Below are 23,441 nucleotides of genomic sequence, written 5' to 3'. Positions count from 1 at the left end.
TTGCTCCTGGAAGTCCAGGCTGCCTGGCTCAGGTCACACCCCTTGGCAGAAGCTGGGAATCCAGGGCGGGTCTGAGCACCTTCCATGGAGAAGCGTGCTCCCTTTCACAGCGGACTAGGGGCCTCTAAGCAGCTGTCCATGTAGGTCCGGACTCAGGGGCCCTCCTGGAACTCTGTGAATGAGACAGTGAGTTATCCCCATTTGATAGCTGTGATGGATGAAGAACCTGAGGCTCGGAGGGGTTAAGTAACTTGCCCAAGGTTCTCTGCCAGAAAATGTTGGAGACCAGAGAAGCGGACCATCCTGTTCTAGCAGTAGCTTCCCGCTACAGGCACATCCACTTTGAAGTCTGATTTATCTTTAACATTCTTGCAAATTGTGCATAATTTCCACCCCATAATTCTGCTGTGTATTTGTTTTAATATAAAAATAATATTTTAGCCTATCAGCTTACTTAGCTTTTTTGTTCCTCTGAGTGAAATGGATGCACTAGTGAGAATGCGTCCTGCTATCCTGGGTGTCGTGAGCCCTGGGATGGGCAAGCCTCTGGATGTTCTTACAGCTCACATGAGAAGCAGGGGCTCTAGAGAAATGTTATTGTGCCTAAGGAAATGTCCTGAAGCAAAACCAGAATATTAGAAAGGGTAATTAGTTGACTTAAAGAGCTCAAGAACTTTCACCTTTTATTTGTCTAAATAAAGTTAAGGTTTCTCCTCTTGGTAGACACCACCTGAGCCTGTGAACAGGTCATTTAATCAGAGATAAAGTACCTTAGACATTCACATCCGACTGTGGACGTTTCTACAAGGTGGGGAAGTGAGGGCAGTGTTCAGTAATGTGGAATGGAGGGGGACTGCTACACGTTCCCCCCACGTCCAGAGTAGTAAGCGGACCCAGGTTCTGAATGATCACAGATGCAGTTACCAAGGACGTTTAGCGTGTGACTTCGAAAGGAAATAAAAGGGAACAAAACCAAGCTGTTAGGATAACTGTCATAGTTTCGGTGTAGACTGCGTTGTTATTCTGAGTCATTCTGGAAGGGCTGGGGGGCCGGCGTGGCTCAGCCTTCTCAACCCACAACCCCTCCCTGCATCTTCCTTTGCCTGTTCTTGGCTGCAGTTCCGCATCTCAACAGCTCTGTGGTTCTCAGATGAGACATCGGCTGTCGGTTGTATTACTTGGGAGCGATTATTTGTCGTGGGTACCAGGCACTCCCCTTAGCAGCCGTGTGACCCTGGATGAGTAATTTCAGTCGAAGCTTCATCTACAGATGGGGTTGTAATAGTCCCCTGCTTGGAGCACTGTCCCAAGGGTTAAGTGGAATCACCAGCAGCAGCTCCCCCGGGGGCTGACGTAATAAAAGCGGCTGATGATGGTTCTCCTTCTCCCGAGTTGGAATCACAGGCCTGTGCCGTGTTTGCAGGGTTAAAACGATGGACTGTCAGCACTTCATGTGGTTCCACCTGACACTTCTGCTCTGACACTAGTACAACGAACCGTTTGTAAGCAGATGGCAGCTGTCCCTGGTCACACAGATGCCAGAGTGAGCTGGTTCTCCTGCCGTATGACAGAAGAAAAGGCTGCCTGTCCCCAGGGGTTAGCGCTGGGAGCCTGATGAGCGGCCGCCAGGTGATTTAACCAGGGTCCTCTTGTAGGTTTCACTATCGGCACCTGGTTAATGGGATGGGGATTTAGGGACCTGGTACCGAGATTGTCTTTTCCTGTTCTGTGCAGCAAAGTCCTGAGCTCCTTGGTGACAGGTAGTGCATCCCCCGCCTGGGTTTTTAAGGCACGTGAACTCCTGTTTCTGTGGCTGGCCCAGGCCTTAGTAGAAAACGGGTTTCATTCCTCGGCTTTTCCTCTGGGGTTCCCAGTGTGAAACCTGCTCCACGCATCCTACCAGCCCGTATCTTAAGTAGTGAGAGGATGCCCTATACTAACCTGGTGTTTCTTCACCTTTTTTCTTTTTTTCCTCTTTGTTTTCCCTTTGCAAAGAGTGTGTTTTGCACCCCAACCCCCCAAGGTTTCTGAAAGCAGAGAAACTTAATCCTTGTGGTCTAGCAAACAGGCCCCTTTGAAACAGCCGCATTCCACATGGCCCCGTCCATACCCCCCTGTATGACTCGTGGCCCCTGCTTATGTGGCCTCCACTTACGTGGCTTGTGAGGGCCTGCCTTCCAGGGTGCTCAGTGCTGGTCTCAGCCCCAGCCTGCCCATCACATGTTCCCCATCACTCTCTATTTCTCTCCTATGGTACAAACCCACCTAGAGTAGGTTACATTTAATGGGGTGAGAAAAATCCACACCGTAAGAGAAAGGTCACAGGTGAGGGCACGCTGCTTCCTCCCAGGAGGCAGAATGATTTTCTCCTCTCTGGCTCCCACGCTGAAAATTCATACAAAAGAGCTCTTTTTATGTTTGATGTATTGCTTTTAAAAAACAAATCCCTCATGTTTTTTCATTTTTGGTTCATACCTCTTGGCCGACCCAGCAGGAATTTGGCAGTGGGCTGTGCTACTTCTCGCAAATGCTTAAGCTGCCTTGCAGAGAGTCACTGGCTGCGTGGGCAAGGAGGGCTGGTGGGCGGGGGACTGCGCCGTCCCAGTCTGCATGTGTCAAGGGGTTATCGCTTGTTGGGGTTCCTTCCACGCTTCTTGCTGCTTGCTGTATGGTTGAAATTTTTTATAGTCAAGAGTGTTTCTTAGGCACAGCTAGGTGTGTGTAGATTTTGTTTTGGACAAGCCCATACATTGCTATTTTTTCCCCGTGTGAAATCTTTTTCTGTAATGATTCATGTTCCAGAAGATCTTCAATAAGGTATATTTAACCCACTGTAAATACAAGCGAGCTCAAACTAAGGCACACCTTAATTTATTATTTCATTTTATTCTGCTTACAAAGCACTGTGTTCAACACCTGAATTCCTTGCTTTCAAAAGAATCAGAAGCCACATGGGTGCCAGGTCAACACAGATAGGCAATGACGGTGAAAGGAATGACTTAAGAAAATTTTGCCGACTTTGTAATTTTTTTCAAATGGAGAGAACACCAAAATTCTGCCATCTCCTGCTTCCGGAAACTCCAGTGATCTGCAGGCTGACTGGAATCATGCCCTGCCAGAACGGTTATATGGCGTCGCCCCACCCGCCTTCCAGTGCAGACAGCACCCCCTTGCTGTCTGAGTCTTGACAGACCAGATTGGAGCATTCCTGCTGCCTTCTGGATCTTTCTCTGTGGATGAGCAGAAACATAAGACTCTGAGAGAGGCAGCCAAATACAGAATATGTCTTTGTGACTATTTTTATGTCTTTACTCTGAATGTAAGGGCCAAGCTAACTTCACAGGACCCTACTTCATAATCCTTCACAATTCATTGAGCACTATTTCAACCACTAAATTAGCCAAAATACATGGTTTTTTTAATGATACTATCCAAAATAGGCAAAGATATAATGAAACAGATACTCTTGCCTTGTTTAAGCCTTGGTGGGATGTAAACTGGAATAACGTTTGAAAAGCAATTAGGTAGTAGGTCTCAGGAATCATAACAAGTTCATATCCTTTGACCCAATAATCCCACTTCTAGTAATTTACTCTTAAGAAATAATCAGATATATGGGAAAACCCATACTCATAGAGATTTATAATGAAATACATTGTATGCAGTCACTCGATGGAATCTTATCCATCAACAGAAAGACTAACTATAGAGAAATGCTCAGATCAATTAAAAAGCAGGTTAAATTAATAGCAGATTAAAATCTTAAAACATGTATCTGAAAAAGGATAGAAAATATGGAAAAGAGATAATAGTTAAGTTAGGATGAATGATTAAATCTTTCATTTGTTTTCCAAACTACGTATATTATGATTACTTTCATAAATTAAATGTCCTACATACTTCTGACCATAGTAAAGGAAAACATTAATTTAGCTTCTACTAATTTAGGATTCATGATTATCTGGACAGAGATTAAATTGGAACTTCCTTTGTTTACAGGCACAGACGAAATGATAGGGCAAATGTTTAAATTACTTGAGTGGTTCAAGCCCCAACTCATACTTTAGCATAATTTTAGTTAATTGAATGCATTTGAAAGAAGTAGGACTACATTAAAAAATTTTTTTTTCACCACGTCAGACTACAGTTGTCTGACTCAATGATTTCACTGTCTTTGCGACATTAAATGGATGAGGTGGTATGTACTGGTGAAGAAGTAAACAATAAATTATGTCGGGTGGCCTATGTGGCTATAGGAGATGGGTCTTCTGTTGCTTTTCTCTAATAAGATAATCATGATACTCGTTGGCTAACTGAAGGCACTCTCTCATACATACTAGAAGCTTCTTAATCAAAGAATTTGTTCCTGATCTTTCCAAAAAAAGAGAAAAATGCCTTACAAACACAACAAAATCCAACTAGTACTGGCAATTAAAATACCCCAGTCTATAGGAAATGGAGTGACTGCTCTCGGAGCTCCCCCATGCTCCAGAGTATTATAATATGAGTTATTCATCTTTCCCAAAGAAGTCATTCATCCTCACTAAAAATTCCTTTGAGTTTTTATAACTTCAGGATCCTTTTAATAACACACTCATTTTCTATAAGAATCTCCGACTGTAATACAGGGCATAAACCTCTCTCTTCCAGACCCCGCCCACAAGTCCTCCCTCCCTTCCTCATTACAGACCTGGTCTGTAGCAGGAACTTTCATCTTCCTCTGTGCATTTTAATGGTTATCGTAAAAAGCGTTATGAGACGTTCCAGGCGGTTTCATTTTGTGAAAGCACACCCAGCAATCTCAATTTCATTAGAACGTTAAGCTCCGTTTACTGTCTTTGGCTTTACGAGGGTCATTTGCTGGGACAGCGTTTAGCAGTAGGTTTAGAGGTGTGTCAGTACCCACGTTCTCCCGGAGAATCCACTCAGGTCCCGTCTGTTGACAAAGGGTGCCTGTGCTGTGTCGCTTTGGCTCTGCGCATGCGTGTGCCTGCCCAGCTGCAGCGTGAAGCCAGCACATCCCATGTGGGAGTTAGCTGCGTCCCTGAGTTTTGTGTTCCTCGGGGACATTCTACAGGACGCTTCACCAGGCAGGCATTGAGCACGGGTGCAAAGAGGACTTGTGCACAGTACAGCTTCAGGAAGACAAAGTGCCATCTCCAGGAAATGCCACAGTTTTATCTTTTCTGGGGAGTGGTCATGAACAGTTGACTAGAGGCTTGAGGTTGTTGAGCTAATCTAGCAAAAGGGAAGCACAATAAACCTATGATCAAACTTAAGCCAACCCGAGGGATGATAACAAGCAAAGGGAATAAGCACAAGGCAGTGACGTGTCCCCAAGGAGCCCTGACAACCCTCTAGGGGATAGGCCAATGGCCAGGCAGCTCCAGCCTGGTTGTCAGCAGAGGCGACCTGGGCATTTCTTGGCTAGGAGACAGGAACAACTCCCAGTGTGAACAGAGCTCTTGGTAGCTCTATCTGATGTTTGTGCAGATCTTTTCTCTTAATCTGTACACTCATGTGAGGTAGGACCGGGACACAAGACGATTCCTGTTTTCCCAGAATATCCTTGATAGCACACCTCGGACAAGAGTGAATGTGCCCTGTTGTAAAATGGCCTAATCTGGAACGTAGGAGCTGCCTCCTCTTCTAGAAGAGATACCGCCAAGGAGCTTTCCATCCCTTCCATCCTGTCAGTGTGACAATGGAGAGGAAACCAGGGAAGAGGCAGCACCCATGTTAACTAATTGCCTGTGTGGGCCAGGCACTCCTCAGGGTGCTCAGGCAGGGTGACACATTTGCTCCTCACCAGGCCCTGTGAGTTAAGGAGTAGGGTCCAGTCTTATCTACGAGGAGCCTGGGGCTCCGCATAGGCTGGTGACACCCCCAACGGGCGCCCCCAGCCAAGCACCTCTCCTGAGTTTTCTGCAACCCCGCTGTGGCAGAGGCTCCCTGAACCACCAGCCCTTCCGTCTGGATGGAGCAAGTGCCTGCGAGTGGTCGTTGTGCTGGAGTTGGGATGGCCCAGCCCTCCCAAACGATAGGCACTACATTGCCAGTTTCCTGGTAAGATTAAAGTGGTGCCTCATCCCATCGTGGCCTTGGGGGACGCTCGTGGAAGAGCACCCAAAACTGAGTTACACCAGGGCTTGGAGGGGAAGTGACAGTGTCCTGGGCAAACCAACGTGTACACACACACATGCACACACATGCACACACACGCACACCAACAACTGAAAAATCTGAGAAATCCATATTCTTGCGATTTGTTCAATATTTCTTGGCCCTGATAAGTTCCAGCTTTGAAACGTGGCTGAATGCATGCCGTGTGTAGATGAAACTATAAACTACAAAGGTGAGCTTATTTTCACACGTGTTCACGTCTTTAAATGCAATTCAGGGTTTGTTGTGCCTTGACCCTGCCCCACCAGGAAGTGAGCCATCTCCCCTTGAACTCTCACACCTCTTATTGCCCCTCCATCGTTGGTGGCCCACATAGCCTGGTATTGCTGGTTATCCTGCCTGTCCGTGTCTTTTTTTCCCATTTGATTTAACATTCAGTGAGAGAGGCAACGTTGCTTAAGATTTCTTTGCATTCTCCTATATATCTAACATGGCATTTTAATTAATAGGAATCCAGTAAATAAGTATTTGCTATTAAAAACTCCACTCCCTTGACTTACTCTCTCGTTGTTTCAGATGGTTCAAGATGCCTTTTTAAAAAGTTTTTTTTAAGAAAAATGAAACAAAGAAAACGCATGGAAAAGATTTATGTATTTGGTTGGGGGAGGGGGAAATTAAACTTCTCATAATAGTTTTTAAATTAAATTTCGTACTCGTCCAAATCCTTTCCTTCTCCACCCCTTCCTCTGATATTCCCTCACTCATTAAAGCATAGGATTTTGATGGTATTCGCAGGGAAGCTGATTTACTGGAATAAAGAAGTTCTTTAAGTTTTAAATTTTGGAACATTCCCAGTGTGTCTGAACCTGGGTTTCAGATTTTACTGGCATTTTGCTGGCAGGGCAGTCTGTGGAGCCTGTCCTTATTTGAGCGTGTTTCCTGACACCTTCGGCGGTATGGTACTATGTTTTTTACATTTAAAGAAAAAAAAAGAAGCTTAAATAGAAAAGCATATATAAACATATACAGAAGATTGATTATAAAATGTCCAGCAAAATAAAAGGGCGGTGAAAACTCGCAAAAATTAACAAATGGGAAGCACTTACTTTTTAAAGGGGCAGGAAAATGCAGGGTAAAGACAGAGACACCAAGAGAGACACGTTCCAGGAAAGCCCAGGAGAAGCTGACTTTTCATCTGTGCTCGTTCTCGTCTGCGCGCACAAGTGTCCTGTTGACATAGGGCGAGGGTCCCATACTTCCAACTGCACTGAGCACGTGGTCAGTACCTGCAGCCGTCGGGGCCACAGACAGAATCCAACTGAGATGAAGGGAAAGCTTAAGGAGGTGAGGGGAGGGTGACAGAACCCTGCACGGAATTGGTGTGTCCCCAGAGACCAGCCACAGGGAGAATCCTTTGCCACCCCTCGGCCTGAAGGGGCAGGGGAGGAAATAGTATTTTTCAGAGCCCCTTGGAGAGTCTGTGAGAGCGGAGACCAATGTTGGGAGAGATGGGGGAAGACCCACTGAGTCTTAAAGTTAGAGTCCCACTTAATGGGAAAACCCTAAGAGCATTTTCATGAAGACCAGGAACAAGGCCAGGATGCTCACTATGTTGACTTCTATTTAACATCATCCTAGAGATATCAGCTATTTCAAATAGACAAGATAGTCAATTAGAGACATACACATTGAAAAAGAAGTAAAACCATGTCTCTTTGAAGTTGATAATGGTAGTATGCCTGGGAATCCTTAGCGAATCAATGATAAAACTAACTGGACAATAGAAGAATTCGGTAAGGGAGCAGAATAGATAGTGTCCTGCCAGCATGGAGCCTGACCAAAAGCCCCTCTAAGGGGGTCAGCAGAGTTGGGAAGATAATGGGATTGAGGAGGGGGAATTGGAAAGTAACCATTCGAACAAAAATCTATTGTAGAATTGGATTCTGAACCAAGGTTAGTTCCTGGGGGCTGTAAACCCAGAATATCATGGAGCAAAGCCCTGCATTAAAGAAAGAGGCCCCTTGTCCCATTGAGTGAAGAGTTAAGCTGGTGCTAAGCTTCCTGGTCCAGCAAGCTCTGGCATGTTGCTTGATCTCTGGCAGGGCGGGGTGCAAGGAAGGCTCTGGAGAGAGGTCTGAGCTGTGAGAGGCAAAGAGGAAGGGTGATACCCAGGGCAGCGAGGTGGTGAAAGAAGCAGTGGTTTTGAGGCCAGCTGGCAGAGGCAAGAAATTCTTCCTCATAATTACCCTTGAAGCAGCGACGGCATTGGGGAGGAAAAAAGGGCCCAGTGAGGGCCTGGGTGGCAGGGTGGAGCTTCCCTTGCTAGAGGAAGAAATTCATTACCTTCTCATTGCTTTGTCTGCCCCAATGTTTCTTGGCTCAGTAGGTAAAGAAACTGCTTATTATAGCATTTTAGGTAAATCTGGTGAGGACAGATCAGCGTATTTGAAACAGAACATCTCTAGAGCAGCGAAAACCTCCTCAGACCAGCGAGGCCGAGCTGATGAACTTTGGCACAAGTGTAGTGGTGTATAATTTTTAAAAATTTAAGATGACTCGATTTCAATTCTAAAAAAGAGCAAGAACCCCATTTTAGTATTATTCTTTGGGTATAAGTTTTTATAACTTTCCAGAAATATGTAAAACCCCCAGGACCATCAAACTTACACAGCTAGAAAATGCATTTTAAGAGACTGGTGGCATTTCTACCTTGAGGTTTTGTTTTGATAAAGGAAGAGATTCTTCGGTAGTGACTCAGAGAGTGGGCCTCTGAGTTAGGAAAACCTGGTTAACTGTTCTGGGACCTCACCAAGTTGTTTAATGCTAATAACCTCCACTTCCTCGTCAGTAAAATGAGACCACCTGGCAATGGCCATCATGAGAGTCACTGGAGAGTTTAAGTGAGAAAATCGCTCATACCAAGGGCCCAGCACATGACTGGGTGCTCAGTAAATGGTACCATTGGGTTATACGCAGTCTAGACCCTTGTGGTACTTTCCGAGGACCCAAAGATCCCACTCTTTATCTGTAGTTGAAGATACACGGCTCATTAATTAGTTCACAAGCCCTTGGAGAAATCTTAAAGAGAGTGGAAAAATGGTGCTGTGTTGGCTGGTGTATTCACTGTTGGAGTCCTGTCATATTGAGGTGTCGTGGGGCGGGGGGGGCGGGGGGGGGGTGGCGGGGTGGTATGAAAGAGAGAGAGAGCGACCCAGCTCTTAACTTGCTTCATGGGGCTAAACTGTGTCAGGCTGGACATTGGTGACCATGAATGAAGCTGCTCTGGGGGCACAGAACACTAACAGGGAACTCTGACATTAAAACGTTACCAAGTCACCATCTTGTACATAGTGGCGCTATCTGGTATACACTTTTTGTCTTGCTGCCGATCCCATATTTCTTTCTCCCTTTTTCCCTTTTCCAGTCACCACCTTAGCTCTAGAAAATAAAATCTCTTCATTTGTGGGACTGTTTCTGTTCTATCCTAGACGACATAAAAAGAATGCAGTACTTTATTGCAGTACTTGTGGTGGCCACAGGAGGATTATTGGCTCTTTGATGTAGCTCTCAGAATTTTTCAAGAAATACAGTTTTTTAAAAAGTTATTGAGAAATAGCTTTTGGTGCAATGGTTTCAGAACACCAGCCTTTGGATCAGCTGCATTTTAGTCCCGAGAACGTACCCAAGCTCTGGCTCTGGAGATTGGGTTTCAGTAGGTCTGTGATGGGGCCTTAGCATCTATTTGCTTTGTTTTTTTAAAACTCCGCAGGTGGTTCTGATACACAGGTTTGTTAGAGGACCTAGCCCCAGAGTCAGTTCTGATTCTGTGACCTTGATTCTGTGGTCAGGAACCCACATTTGCTGAGCTTGGTAGTTCGTAGTAAAGACTGAGTCATCTGTTACAATTGAGTGAAAAGTACAGCATACAACATCCATGTTATTATTTTTTTCTGAAATTTTAATGGAGATGATTGAGGAGATTCTTAAAACGGTTCCCTTTGTGACCGCCATCTTGTTAGACATGAGGAATGCTTTGTGGAGTGTCAAGAGATCTGGTCATTCTGGGCTGATCTCTGCCGGACTCGACCCAGACCTTCTTGAGAAGGTCTGATGTCTGTCCTGTCCAGCCTGACTGTCTAGGGTGAAGCCTCAGTTCAAGTTCTTAGGCATAAATTCCTTAACCCAGTTGTGTTAATGGGACTCATTGCCTTGTTCCCCACATGTTGCAAATAACTCACACAGAGCTGCAGGTGCAGAGAGTTGATGCAGACCAGGAGTACTAAAGCCATTTCAAGAAGAAATAAAAAAGATTTCCCTTGGAATTGTCCTATAGGATCATTGGCTAAGACTTATTTTAGTCTTGTTGGGAGGTAGTACTTCAGTGAAAAGAGCATGGGCTTACAGAAAATAAAGGAAAAAATTCACATTCTTTTTAATGAAGTAAATAATGTTGATATTTAAATCTGTTAAAGACAATATAAAAAATTCTAGACCAACATTACTTCTAACATCAATGCAGAAATAATAAATATTAACAAACAGAATCCAACGCCACATTAAGAAAATAATACACTATGATCAAATATTTTTGTCAGGAATGCAAGGTTGGTTCAATATTAGAAAAAAATTAATGTATTTATAGATGTATTAGTTCATTAGTATATTAACGGATTGAGGGAGAAAAAGTATTGGTTATCTCTATAGATGCTGAAAAAGCATTTTATAAACTTCAGCATTCTATCTTGATAAATACATTCCCCAAATTTCCTAATATGACCGTGTGTATGTGTTTGTACACGAGTCCTAAACATAGCATCTTCCTCCATGGAGAAACCCTTAAAACTAAGGGTTCCATTAAGATCAGAAACAAGGCAAGGATGCCCACTATCTCCACTTCTACTTAACCTTGTACTGAAGGTATTAGCCAATCCAAATAGACAAGAGAAGTCAATTAGAGGCTTAATTGAAAAAGAAGAAAATGATCTCCATTTGCAGATGATATGGGAAACCTTAGAGAACCAATGATTCTCTTACTGAAGCAATAAAAGAATTCAGCAAGTGAGCGAGATATAAAATTAACACAAAGAAATCAATAGTCTTTATATACACAAACAGTAACCAGTAAAGGATATTATGGTATGCGTTTACAATCACAACAAATAAGATAAAATACCTAAGAATGAACTTAACAAGAAATATGCAAATTTCACATGAGATAACGTTAAAATGTGTTTGAGAAACACAAAAGTATACTTGAACAAATGTAAGACATCCCTTGCTCATGGCCAGAGAACTCAACATCACAAAGATGTCAGTTCTCCCCAACTTAATGCATTTGGACTAAAAATACCATTAAGCTGTTTTTGGGTGTTTTTTTTTTTTTTTAACCATTAAGCTAGATGCTAAAGTTTACTTGGAAAAATAAATATGCAAGAATAGGCAGAAAAACAATGAAAAAGAAAAGACATGAGGTGGTACTAGCCTTGCTAGATTTTAAAACACACTGTAAAGCTTCTATAATTAAAATAGTGTGATATTGGCACATGGATAAATGGAGAGACAGCAGAAAGGAATAGAAAGTCCAAAAATAGACCCAAGTACCTATAGAAATTTAGTATAAAAGAAAGGTGGCATCTCAAATTCCTAGGCCAAGGGTCAACTTTTTAACAAAGTTCCTGGGGCAATTTGATAGACATATGGGGAAAAAGATAAAATCTGATTCATACCTTTCACCATACATAAAAATAAACTCCAAATGAGTAAGGGATCTAAACTTAGAAAGTGAAACTCTGCATACTATAAATAAGCAGATAAATTCCTGTATAGCCTGAGTGTCGGGAAAGGTTCTGATGACACAAAAACAAGAGGCAGTAAAAGAAAAGATTGATACATTGGAATACATAAAAATTAAAAATAAAAAATTTTGCACAGTAAAAAACAGCAAAAACAAAATCAAAAGACAAATAAACCAGGAGAAAATATTAGCAGGATAACACAGATAAAGCACTAATACTCCCTAATATACAAGGAACTCTTAAAAATAGGCAAAAGACGTGAACAGGTAATTCACACTATATACATATAAAAATAGCCCTTAAACATATGAAAACCTCACATATAAGAGAAAAGCCAATTATAACTACCCTGAAATACCATCTCTCACATATCAGATTGGCAAAAACTAAAAAGTGTGTCATCGTGCTCTGTGGTGAGGCTGTGGGGAACAGGTGTCCCATACGTGGCTGGTCCTTCAGTAGGGGAGGCGAGTCTGGCTGTATCTAACAAGCCACATATGCATATTCCTTCTGAGCCAACATCCCACTCCTAGGAATTTACTCTGAAGATACACCTCCAACAATATGAAAATACATGTGAATAAGGGTATTCATTATACTGTCATTTTGGAAACTACCTACTTGCCTACACATAGGAGAGGGGCTGAACAAGCTATGCTACATCCACACAGTGGGGTGCTACTCAGCTTCAGAAAGAATGAGGAAGAGCTCTATGAACTTACAAAGAGTGTTTCCAGGTTATGTTAAGTGAAAAAACAACAACAGGCAAAGGGGTATCTTACAAAACCGAAACTTTCTATAAGGAAGAAAGAGAAATAAGAAAAGATACATGTATCTGTTCATTGGTACAGAAAGAAACATCGGAAGAAAAAACCAGAAACGAGAGAGATTAGTTGAACTGTTATTTACAGAAAGGAGCAGGAGGGGGAGATCCAGGTAGAAGGGATGGGTGGGGAGCGTGACACTTCTCAGAGTATTACTTTTCTGTGCAGTTGTGACTCTTGGAATCAAGTTAAAAAATTTTAAAAAACCAAGGATTGGAGGAGGACCTTGTAATGGAATACAGAAGCGCAATTAAGCCTAACCTTACTTCAGATGATTCATGTAACCACACTAAAGTGAAAGCAAAAAGGAGCAAGCCCAAGGAACCTTTAGACCAGTGTTTGTGTTCCCTCGGGCTAAAGACAAAAAAGAACCGTAGACAAATATTGACTCGTAGTTAGTTTGTTTTTCATGGTAGCATGGTTCAGCAGTCCTGAAACTACTTTCTGTTTATTACAGTATTGAGCAAATAGGTATATATGTTTGAGATAATGGGAGCCAGATTGGTCATTATTGGAGAAGGAAGTTACAAATATAGAAAGGGGGAGAATAGAATGAACTTTGTGATGTTGAATTGCAATTGGAGTTTTCGAGGAACTCATGTTTTTTTAAAAAATTATAATTGACATATAATACTATATTAGGTTCAGGTGTACAACATAGCAACTTGATATTTTTAAACATTACAAAATGATCATCAGGATAAGTCTAGCCACCATCTGTCACCACACCAAGTTATTACAATATTATTGACTATATTCACTGTAGTTTTTAAGGTAGGTGGATGGATGGGAGGGAGAGAGAAAGGAAGGAAGGAAGGGAGGAAAGGAGGAAAGGAAAGTAAAAGCACACTTTCTATCTCTTTCCTAGCACCCAGATTTGCTTTGTAAATATCTTTCTCTACTAAAAGGAACCAGAGCTCCTTGGAGAAAAGGCTGATTCCAGGGCTGGGCTGAGAAAATTCAACGTGAGCCTGGAACTTCTTCTTATGCTAGAAAGTAAGGAAGAGCTGAAAGATGACAGGGGCATGTCCATAGGACCCAGGAATCAGCTGAAGGTTCCAAATCTGGGTCAATTTGAGCATCAAAATAAATAACAATAGGAAAGTATATAATCCATTGAATAAAATTAGAATATATATGTCCATTCTGATATAAATAAATAAAAAGATAAATAAGTGGAAGAGAAGAGAAAGGTCTTCCTTATGGGAGCATCCCAACAAGTAAATATGGAAGAAATAGTGGAATCAGAAAATCACTCTTTGGCAGCCATCAAATAAATAATCGATTCAAGCAAGAATCATCCACAGATGCTGAAACTAATAGATTCAACTTTATGAGAAACATAATATTTATCTCCCAGTAAGTACTTACTAATTGCAATGGAAAAACAGGAACTGTACAGTGGAGAAACCTAGCACATACCATCTTAACCAAGTGGATCAAAGTTAACTCACCAACACTGGAACAAGGCGACACCGTGTGCCTCTTGATATGATGCACTGAGAAGGATGCAGCCTCACTGATGTGTGTTCCTGCCCAAAATGCTAACTGAGTCTAATCACAAGGAGATTTCAGATCATCTAAACTGAGGGACATTTGACAAAATATCTGTAATGTCTTACACTCTTCAAAAAATGTCTAGATCATGGGAGACAGTAAGACTAAAGAATTGAAGCAGATTAAATGAGAGTAAGGAGACATGACAGTTAAAGGAAACAGATAGTCCTGGATTAGATCCGAAACCAGAAAGAAGATTGTGTTTTGCTATCAAGGGCATTATTAGGCCAGTGGTTGAAATTTGAATAAATTCTGTAGGTGAGATCAAGGGTTGGCAAACTCAAGCCCTCTGGCCAAATCTGGTTTGCTGCCAGTTTTTGTACCGCCTAAGAGCTCAGAATGGTTTTTACATTTTTAAATGATTGGAAAAAGTTTTAAAAAGAGTAAAATTTATATGACATTTTAGAAAAGCAAAACTGTAGAGACTGTAAAAAAATCAGTGGTTGCCAGGGGCTGAGGGGAGGAAAAGAGGGGCAAGTAGGTGCAGCACAGGGGATTTTCAGGGCGGTGAAACTGTTCTATATGATACTGTAATGGTGGACACATGTCATCATACATTTGTCAAAACCCATAAAACTGTACAATACAAAGAGTAAAGCCTAATATTAACCTATGGGCTTTAGTTAATAATAATGTATCAATATTGGTTCATCAATTATAACAAATGTACCACACTAATATAAGATGTTAATGGGGAAGCTATGAGGGGAGGAAGGGGCGTATGGGAACTCCGTATGTTCTCAGTTTTTCTATAAATCTAAAACTGCTCAAAAAATGAAGTCTATTAGTTAAAAAAATTGTGACACATGAACATTATATGAAATTCAAGTTTCTGTGTCCATAAAGTTTTGCTGAAACACAGCCACACTTATGCATCTTATCTACGGCTGCTTTTGCTCTGGGACAGCAGGGTTAAATAGTTGCAACAGAAACCATATGGCTCACAAAGACTAAAATACTTACTATCTATCTTACTATCTTACTTAATACTTATCTTATACTTACTTAATATTTAATACTTATAAGATACTTATCTTAATATCTTACTATTATACTTACTATCTAGTCTTTTACAGAAAAAGTTTGCTGACTCCTGGATTAGATAATAGTGTTGTATCGATGTTAAATTCCGATTTTGATCATTGCACTCTGATTATGTAAAATAATACCGTTGACTTTTAGGAAAGATACATTGAAGTGTATAGGGATAAAGAGAGATTATGGCTACAACTTACTCTCACATGGTTCAGAAAAAAAATTATGGATGGACAGACAGACAGAGAGATGGACAGCCTATGTGGGTAAAAAGTTAACATTTGGGACATCTGGGTGCTGGGTGAAGGGCACGCAGGAATTCTTTATCTCATCCTTCCAACTTTTCTGTAAGTCTGATTCTATTTCAAAGTAAAAGGTTAAAAACAAAAACAAAATAGCATGGGCCTTAGAACCAACCAGAACTTGATCTGAATTCCTGATTTGCTGGCTCTGTGGCCTTATCAAAGTGGTTTCGCCTTTCCAAGACTGTCCTCGTCTGGCTTGTAAAGCCTAGATGGGAAATGCATGTAAAGTGCCACTCGTCGCGCAAAAAACTGGCATCAATTCCAAGTGACCAAGTTGAAACGGCTACCCAGTGCCTGCGGGAAAACGATTCTCAGATGTCTGCTCGCCATGTGGTGAAGATGAGTCAGTGTCCATCTTCTGAAATGGCAGCTGCATTTCCCAGCAGAAGGCCCTCTGCTGGGGTAGATGACTCGTGGGGATGGCGGTGGACACACTCCAGAGAAAGCCCCTCCACACCTAGTTGAAGATGATGGGCTCAGATCAGCATGAGGGGTGGGTTGGGAAGATCCTGTGATCAGGGGACTCCTTGTGGGGGGTTAGGACATGGTCTGAGTTCCCATATGGGGTGGTATAGTGAAGGCTCTCCTCCAGAAGGCAAAGATCCAGATCAGGATTGTCATCGAGGCGTGGCCACAGAGGTAGCTGTGGGCACTGTGACTGTTTCAATCTACGCAAGCTTAGTTGTCCATCTTTGAATTCTGTAACTGCGCTGGTCTAAGGTAGAAAGAGGTGATGCTCAGACAGCCAGTTTTTATGGTGCAGTGTCATGGGTAAGAAACAATGGTTTGTGTTCATCTTGATTGAATAATACAGACCAACATCAATAAATGCTTGATCTGCTGGGAAGGTACCTCATCCTGAAAGCTGAGTCCACAAGACTCCTTCCCTGTGAGCAATGAAATGATTTAGCAGTAGTGTAGATGCTGTTATGATATCGGAGATGGGGAAGATTAGCCGAAAACCTATGAACGGTTGGTGTGCTAGGAGACATGGAAATTAAACAGGCATCTCTAACACGGGGCCTGACCCACAGTTATCCTTCAACAACAGAAGTACAGGTGGGGCCTCTGCTTCTGGAGAACACGAAGGGGGGTGGTTTGTGATGTCTCTACTCTTGAGCATTCCAAATTCCCATTCTGCCTCTAATTGAAATGCTCATCCTGTTATAAACCAAAAGAGGAGGAAGGCAATGTGATATACAGCTTTCTTGTCTGACAGCATCCCCAAAGGGTAGAGGGTTGATAGGTCGTTCCAGCTCTAAATGTCAAAACCGGAAGCTAATGGAAGAATATATTAATAAAACTACTGTATTATGTGCCTGTGTGCGTCAGTGAGCAAAATTATTTGTAAGCAATAACCTAAAGAAAGTGCTACCTTTAAAGTCAACCAAAAGACTACTTCAACCAACTGTTTCTGGCTTTGCTAAGTGGGTTCAGAGAGCCTAGGACTGGAGGTGGAGATTTTACAACCCCAATGACCAGTGTTAATCTGAAAGCTTTTTAGCCCCAGGTTCTGATCTGGCAGCAAGAAGTTCTAGGATATGGGAGCCAGCCCCGGGGCTGAGTGGTTAAGTTTGCACGCTCTGCTTCGGCGGCCCGGGATTTTGCCAGTTCGGATCCAGGGCGCGGACATGGCACCGCTCATCAAGCCATATTGAGGCAGAGTCCCACATGCCACAACTGGAAGCACCCACAACTAAAAATATGCAACTATGTACCAGGGGACTTTGGGGAGAAAAAGGAAAAATAAAATCTTAAAAAAAAAAGTTCTAGGATCTGCATGATAAAGAGAAAGTGCTATATTTAAGCAGCTACTCTGTGTTGGACCACTTTGTGTATTCCGTCATGATTCATTCTTACCAAAAATGCACCAAGTTCCATTTCATAGGCGGCTGAAGAGATTTAGAGAGATGGAGCCCCTTACTTGATGTTAGTTCACGTCGACACTGGGGTTTGCATCCACATCTGTCCATTTCCCTGTCTGAGTCTTTCCTCCACAGTGGTGTTTCTGAAGTTCCTCTGAAACTTTCCTTTCCTGCCAGGAATAATAGCCCTGGGGTCTCTGGATAGCATTGTGCTTCCTTGGGACCATCAACCTCAGCCTTGCGCCCACGTGCCTGGCTGCCTGTTCAGAAGTCACCGGTCAGAGGTCCTGCATATTCCACCCCAGACCACGTCCCTGTGCATTGTAGGACCCTGCCATGCCCCTTGCTCCATTTTCTGTGTTGTTGTTAGCAGGAACCACTACTCATTTTTCTTTCAAAAAGTAACACTATGCATTCTTGCACAGAAGATAGCTTTTTAAAAAAATTGGTGGTTCCGTTAGAGTGATACTTTTTAAAAAACAAAATATCTTAATATTTAGCTTTATAACTTTTTAAAAAGTGCTACCCAAATATAATGATTGGTGTTCAAATGTAATACATTAAAAAACATAGTTTTTGAAATGAAGTTAGGACTGTTTCTTTGAACTACACAGAAGTCAACAGGGTTATGAATAGTGAGACTTCATCTTCCAGGGAAGTTTTTCAAAATCAGAAATAAGTAGTTAACCTTAAAATCTGACTTCCTGGGTCGTCTTCCTCCTCCTGCCTCCTCCCTACGCCCTTGTTGGGTTTCTTTTTCACATACACACCAAACATGAGGGGACTGTCTGAGAATGTCTTTCTGAACACTAAGAAAAGAGAAGTCAAAACTGAGAAAATTGGGGGGAGAAAACATCAAAGAAAAGATGCAGCATGTACACCAAGAACACAGTTGATGGAGCTCCTCAGTGCCCCCAGCATGCAGACCCCGAGGATGCTGGCAGCCCGTGCGCGCCGTCTCCCCCACCCAGAGGCAGTCTGTGTGAGGACGTAACCTGGACTCAGCCTGCCGCCATTGCATAGGCCACATGCTCCACCAGGGAACTAGTCTGAGGGACAAGTGTGGCCATATGTGTGATGTGTGAGTTACTGGGAGGATTCATACAGCAAGCCTGGTGAAGCTCAGACCCTTGGCTGCCGCTGCATTGTGAGTCTGTGATTTCTCGGGAGAGCATGAGCTGGCGGGTGCATGCTTAACCTACTTAAAGAAAAATTGGGTTTAAATACATCTTTTTTTAAATAGCATTTTCCTTGATTATAAAATGAATCTACTTCAAGTCTAGAAATACTGGAAAATTCAGAAAAATATAAAGAAGAAAATAAAAACTGCTTGAAACCTTACCACCCAAAGGTTACGCAGAAGAACATAAAGAAGAAATTAAAATCATCATATAATTCTGCCTCCACATTCTGGAGATAACCACTGTTAATCGGTGTCCTGTATTCTTCTATAAATGCACATAGGAATACGTAGCCTACATAAATTGGATCAATAATGCTGTTTCTAAGCCTGCCTTTTTAATTGTCAACATAATAACATCTATAACTATCCATCTACAACATCATTTCAATAGCTCCAAAATAAGGAATTTTTCCAGTTGTCAGAAACTTATTTTGTAAAATACATCCATGTGTATTTTTTTAAAAGGGGAAAAAGTCTAAAAGAATATACTTTTTTAATAAGAAGAAGGGCTTGTATGGATGGCTTATTTTCTGCGTGGTACTTTTCTATACTTTTCAAATAATTACACTTCTCAAAATAATCACAGCTAATATTTTGTTATATTTCCTAAAATTTTTTAAAGTATATCTTAAGACATCCTGGGAACACACTGTATATAGACTTTTGCATCCTGATTAAATGACCTAAGGGTGTCCAATGGACGTTTGCCCATATCGCTGACGGCTACACGATATTTTTTCATGTGGGGATGCTATGATTTCTTTTCATTCCCCTATCATGGACTGTTTGTATTGTTTCTGACTTTTCACAGTGTAAGGCTGTGATGAATAGTTGTGCCCTTGAATTATTTTGTTCCCCTCTCTGAATACTCCTTAGGATTCAATCTTACAAGCACAGTCGATGAGTCAGAAGGTATAAAATTTTTAAGGCTCTCATTCATATGAACAGACTAGTTTTAAGAATTTCCATTCATTAATTACCCTCAAATAAGCTCCTGCTAAGTGCTTATAAGGAAAATGGGTGACATAAATAATTATTTTTTTATTTATTTTTAAAGATCTTTTTGTCCTATTCTTAGAAATATTTATGAATAGTTAATTACAAATATTATATCTGAACATAAAAGTCATGCTTTTTCCCCCCACGTTTTTCAAAATAATTGTAAAATTAAAGGTAACCGATCATCTTAAAGTTTAAAAATAAAAGAAAAGGAAAAAAGTCATCCTGATAAAGCCACCATTATTGTTTTGTCAAATCTCCCTCCCTTTTCTATGAATTTTACATAGTTGGAATAAAAGTGGGTGTAGTTTTTTATCCTGCTCTTTAAACTTAATGTTCTGTTGCAAGCCTTTCTTCCGTGTTGCTAATAGTCTTCATAACTGTCATTTTTAATGACTACAAATTACTCCATTGACTTCATGTACCATAATTTACTTATCCATTCCCCTACTGGACACATAGATTCTTTCTAAAGTTTTACTTTTATAGCACTCTGGTAAATGTGGACTATTTCCTTAGGTTTGAATCCCCAAAGTGGATTGACTGGGCTTAATTAAAATTTTTGTTCATTCAGAATTTTCACTAATTCACACTGGCCTGTCTTCTAGATTAGTCTTATTGTTGAAGCTTTATTCCAATGACCACGTGAAATTCAGGACGTTCCCGTTGGCAGAGCGTCCAGTAGGAGCTATGATATGATGTCCTTAGCAACCAAAGTGGTCAGGATGCTGTCCCATTTGCAAAGTGACCTTTACAGGGCTCCGGATGTTTCAGACAGAAACAGAACACTTTTCTTGGTGCCCCGTTGGTATGACATTCAACGCACTTGGCTGCCACTCACAGAAACCTTTTATTCCACAGCCTTTGCCAAACAAGGAAGGAAAATATACAGAGACAGGGAAGTAATCATTATGTAACACCCTCCTTTTTGTTCTTTTTCTGTTTCCTTTTGTGAGAACATCATCAGCTCAGGATGGAAGTGCGTGTACAGTGTCTCCTTTCTGCTAAAGCAAACTCTAGCAACTTCATTTTCAGAAATGCAAAATTTACAAAGTTCATAAATGCTTCTTTGTTGACCGTGAGCCGTGTGGTTTGGCCCCCGGAGTTATCTCAGATAGCACAAGTAAATCTGGCGGCCTCCAGTTGTCTCAAGCTAAGCCGTACCTCCTTCCCCCCGTTGTCTCCCTCCTTGCAGAATTTCCTCTTGGCCTTCAGCAGCACAAACTCCATCTTCTCATCAATATGCCCTGTTAACTGCTGCCAAACCTCCAGCAGTTTAGTGCATATGTTCCCTTAATCATTTCTCTTTGTTCTGGAAGTCTGTGTTTGGTTTCTGAACCTCACCTCCCTCCCCCCATCCCCACCCCAGCCTAATTCCACCATCGCCATCACTGGCTATAGACATGACTGTCTACCATCTACATGTCTATTTAAAGAACATCCTAGATTGCCTGCCATTGAGAGAGATTTCACAATCTGCTCACAATGTGCTAAATCATCCCCGCCTTCCCACAGAGAAGTTTGTTAGCCACCCCCCTACCCTGAGCCAAGCCCGCGGCCTTAGGAGCCCAGGTGAAGGGGTGCTGCTGCTCTCTGGAAAGCAAGAGGTTTCTAGAAGACAATGGTTCTTCCCCACATGGACAAGGATTCCTTCTTAGGATTTTCTCCCGGTCCAACACAGGAAAAGGACGCTTTATTCTTGGAGCCCAGCAGCATATAGGCGCAGCCGATCTCAATGGGTTATTCATGGTGTCCAAGAGAAATACTTCTGGAGTTGTATTTCATGTGAGATGGAAGTGGGCTTGGCACGCAGACCGTGGGGCGGCCTGCTCACTGGGAGTGCCCTGTGCCTGTTGGACCAACCCAGCCCCCTGCCCGAAGTGGCCCGGCTCTTCCCAGCAAGGAAAGGGGTCTTCTGGGCGCCTCCACACCGGGGCACAGCTCTGTGAGCCACTGGTGCAGAGACACCATGCTCTTTCTCCGCTTTTACGTATTTCTCTTCTCTTGCCATTTGTAAAGTTCCATCCTGTTCCCAGTGCCCGGAGGAGGGGATGAAGAGCTGTCAGAGCATGGGCTTCCTTTAGAGTCCCTTCTCCTCCGCACAGGGGTGCTGTGGAACCCTGGGAACTATTCTTGGAAACTTTATGTTTATACCAAATGCCATCTCTCCCTCATCCCTGCCTTCGCCACTTCCCTCCCCGAAAAAGAATTTCAGAGAGGCCCCAGCAGCTGCACAGACAGTGGGAAAACCTGATTTTCGCTTTGTTGAATAAATCCTACCATGAGCTGTGCCTGCTCCGTCCCTGGTCAGCATCTCCCGGGCACACAGAGGAAAACCTTCCGAACGGAGCTCAAATATGTGGAACGTATCAGGCAAGAAATTCTCAGAGTGAGGGATTTTTTTCCTTTCCTTTTCTGAAAAAAAAGAGTTCATGTTGACTCATTCGGTGGAGATATAGTGCACTTTTCTACCTCTCCCCCAAAGGGAAGTTGGTATTCTTTTAAATGAAACCATTTTAAAAGCAGAACTGAAGCCTAAAACGACCCAAGCTTCTCCCTAGTTCTCAGAAGGTGTAGATTTATTTACTATGGTTAAAACATAATTAGTTCTCAGGGGACAGTGTATCTTTTAAACGGCTTTATTGCCACCATATTGGTTTGGTGAATAATCAGAAACTTGTGTTATGATTATGTTCTAGTGTTCGGACAGAAACGCACGGTAAGTAGAAACAAATGTCAGGAATTGCTAGTTGTCACTCGAGGAAGGGACCCTACATTAGAGTGGGGAGAAAGAACTTGATAGGGTAGGATATTTCCAAAGAAATATAATCTAATAACATCTTCAATAAAACTGAATAATAACTCAGGCAGGTACACATGCCCTCTCAGATTCCTGCCTAATCTTTTTTGGTATTAAATGGTGTTTTCTTAATCCCTTTTCCATCATTCTCACCATAGAGGCTGGGAGTGGGGTCAGTATCCCTTGAAACCCGGAAGGTGGCCCTTCCTTAGCCACACATTCACAAATGAGTGCAAACAGTGTCCCTCCCTTTGAGCTGCGGGTTCTCATGTCCTTGCCTGTTCTGGCTGACCAGTCTTTCCCACCGTCCACAGGTTGATGTTTGAGATGCCGCAGGAAATGGGTTTAATAGCCATCGCAGTCCGCCAAACGCAGGGCAAAGGTCAGTCATCTTTTGTTATTGTTCCCGTTGTTTTTGTTTTCTGAAATCTGTGACACTCACGGCCAGAGAGCTGACTGTGTGTGCCGATGGCCGAGACGACTCTTGTGAGAAGTCATCTGTTGTCACACCCCCTAACAGGGAGGAAGAGGGAGGGGAATTGACCAGAAGATGGAGCCTTAGTGGGATTAAAGCATTCTCTCAACCCGAGATGTTTATTAATCACTTGACATTCGCTTGTGATGGTTTTAACATTCCGTTACCTACATCTTGTAAATTCTACTTTCTGACACATTCTAGGCACTGTAGTGTGTGAATCCTAACTGTGTTATAGAAACATTTATTTTCCTGAAGGTTCTCTGTGAGGCACCTTCTGTGTCTATGCTCAATGTGATATGCGGGGGGGCTTTTCATCTGCCAGCCCCCACCCTGCTGGCACTGGAATTTGCATGGAGTGGGCACTTGATCAATGATTAATGATCATTCACAAAGTGACCACAGAGAGGCCGAGGGTTGCTCAGAGGTTCCACCACCAGCCGACCCTCGGAGGTGAGAGCCCCCATCCTCCCAGAATCC

General features: G+C 42.5%; 1 protein-coding gene and 1 long non-coding RNA gene across 10 annotated transcripts in view; one reads left to right on the top strand and one right to left on the bottom strand.

Moving 5' to 3' along the window:
* HLCS (holocarboxylase synthetase) overlaps nucleotides 1-23,441 on the top strand; it is a 199,786-nt gene that overhangs the window by 163,159 nt on the left and 13,186 nt on the right. For all 9 annotated transcript variants that reach the window (XM_008519338.2, XM_070597628.1, XM_070597629.1 and 6 more), the window contains one exon: nucleotides 22,801-22,868. In XM_008519338.2, the coding sequence (XP_008517560.1) occupies nucleotides 22,801-22,868 (68 nt within the window). The remainder of the gene's footprint in view (nucleotides 1-22,800; nucleotides 22,869-23,441) is intronic.
* On the bottom strand, nucleotides 2,856-4,976 carry LOC139079914 (uncharacterized). The gene is made up of 2 exons (XR_011533943.1): nucleotides 4,691-4,976; nucleotides 2,856-3,230 (listed from the first exon to the last, which is right to left on the bottom strand). It is a non-coding gene; the product is annotated as an uncharacterized lncRNA (long non-coding RNA).

This window comes from Equus przewalskii, chromosome 27 (assembly GCF_037783145.1).
Source record: "Equus przewalskii isolate Varuska chromosome 27, EquPr2, whole genome shotgun sequence".
In the NCBI taxonomy this organism is placed as follows: Eukaryota; Metazoa; Chordata; class Mammalia; order Perissodactyla; family Equidae; genus Equus; species Equus przewalskii.
The sequence above is the reverse complement of the archived record's forward strand: the minus strand, read 5'-3'. Positions and strand labels throughout refer to the sequence as shown.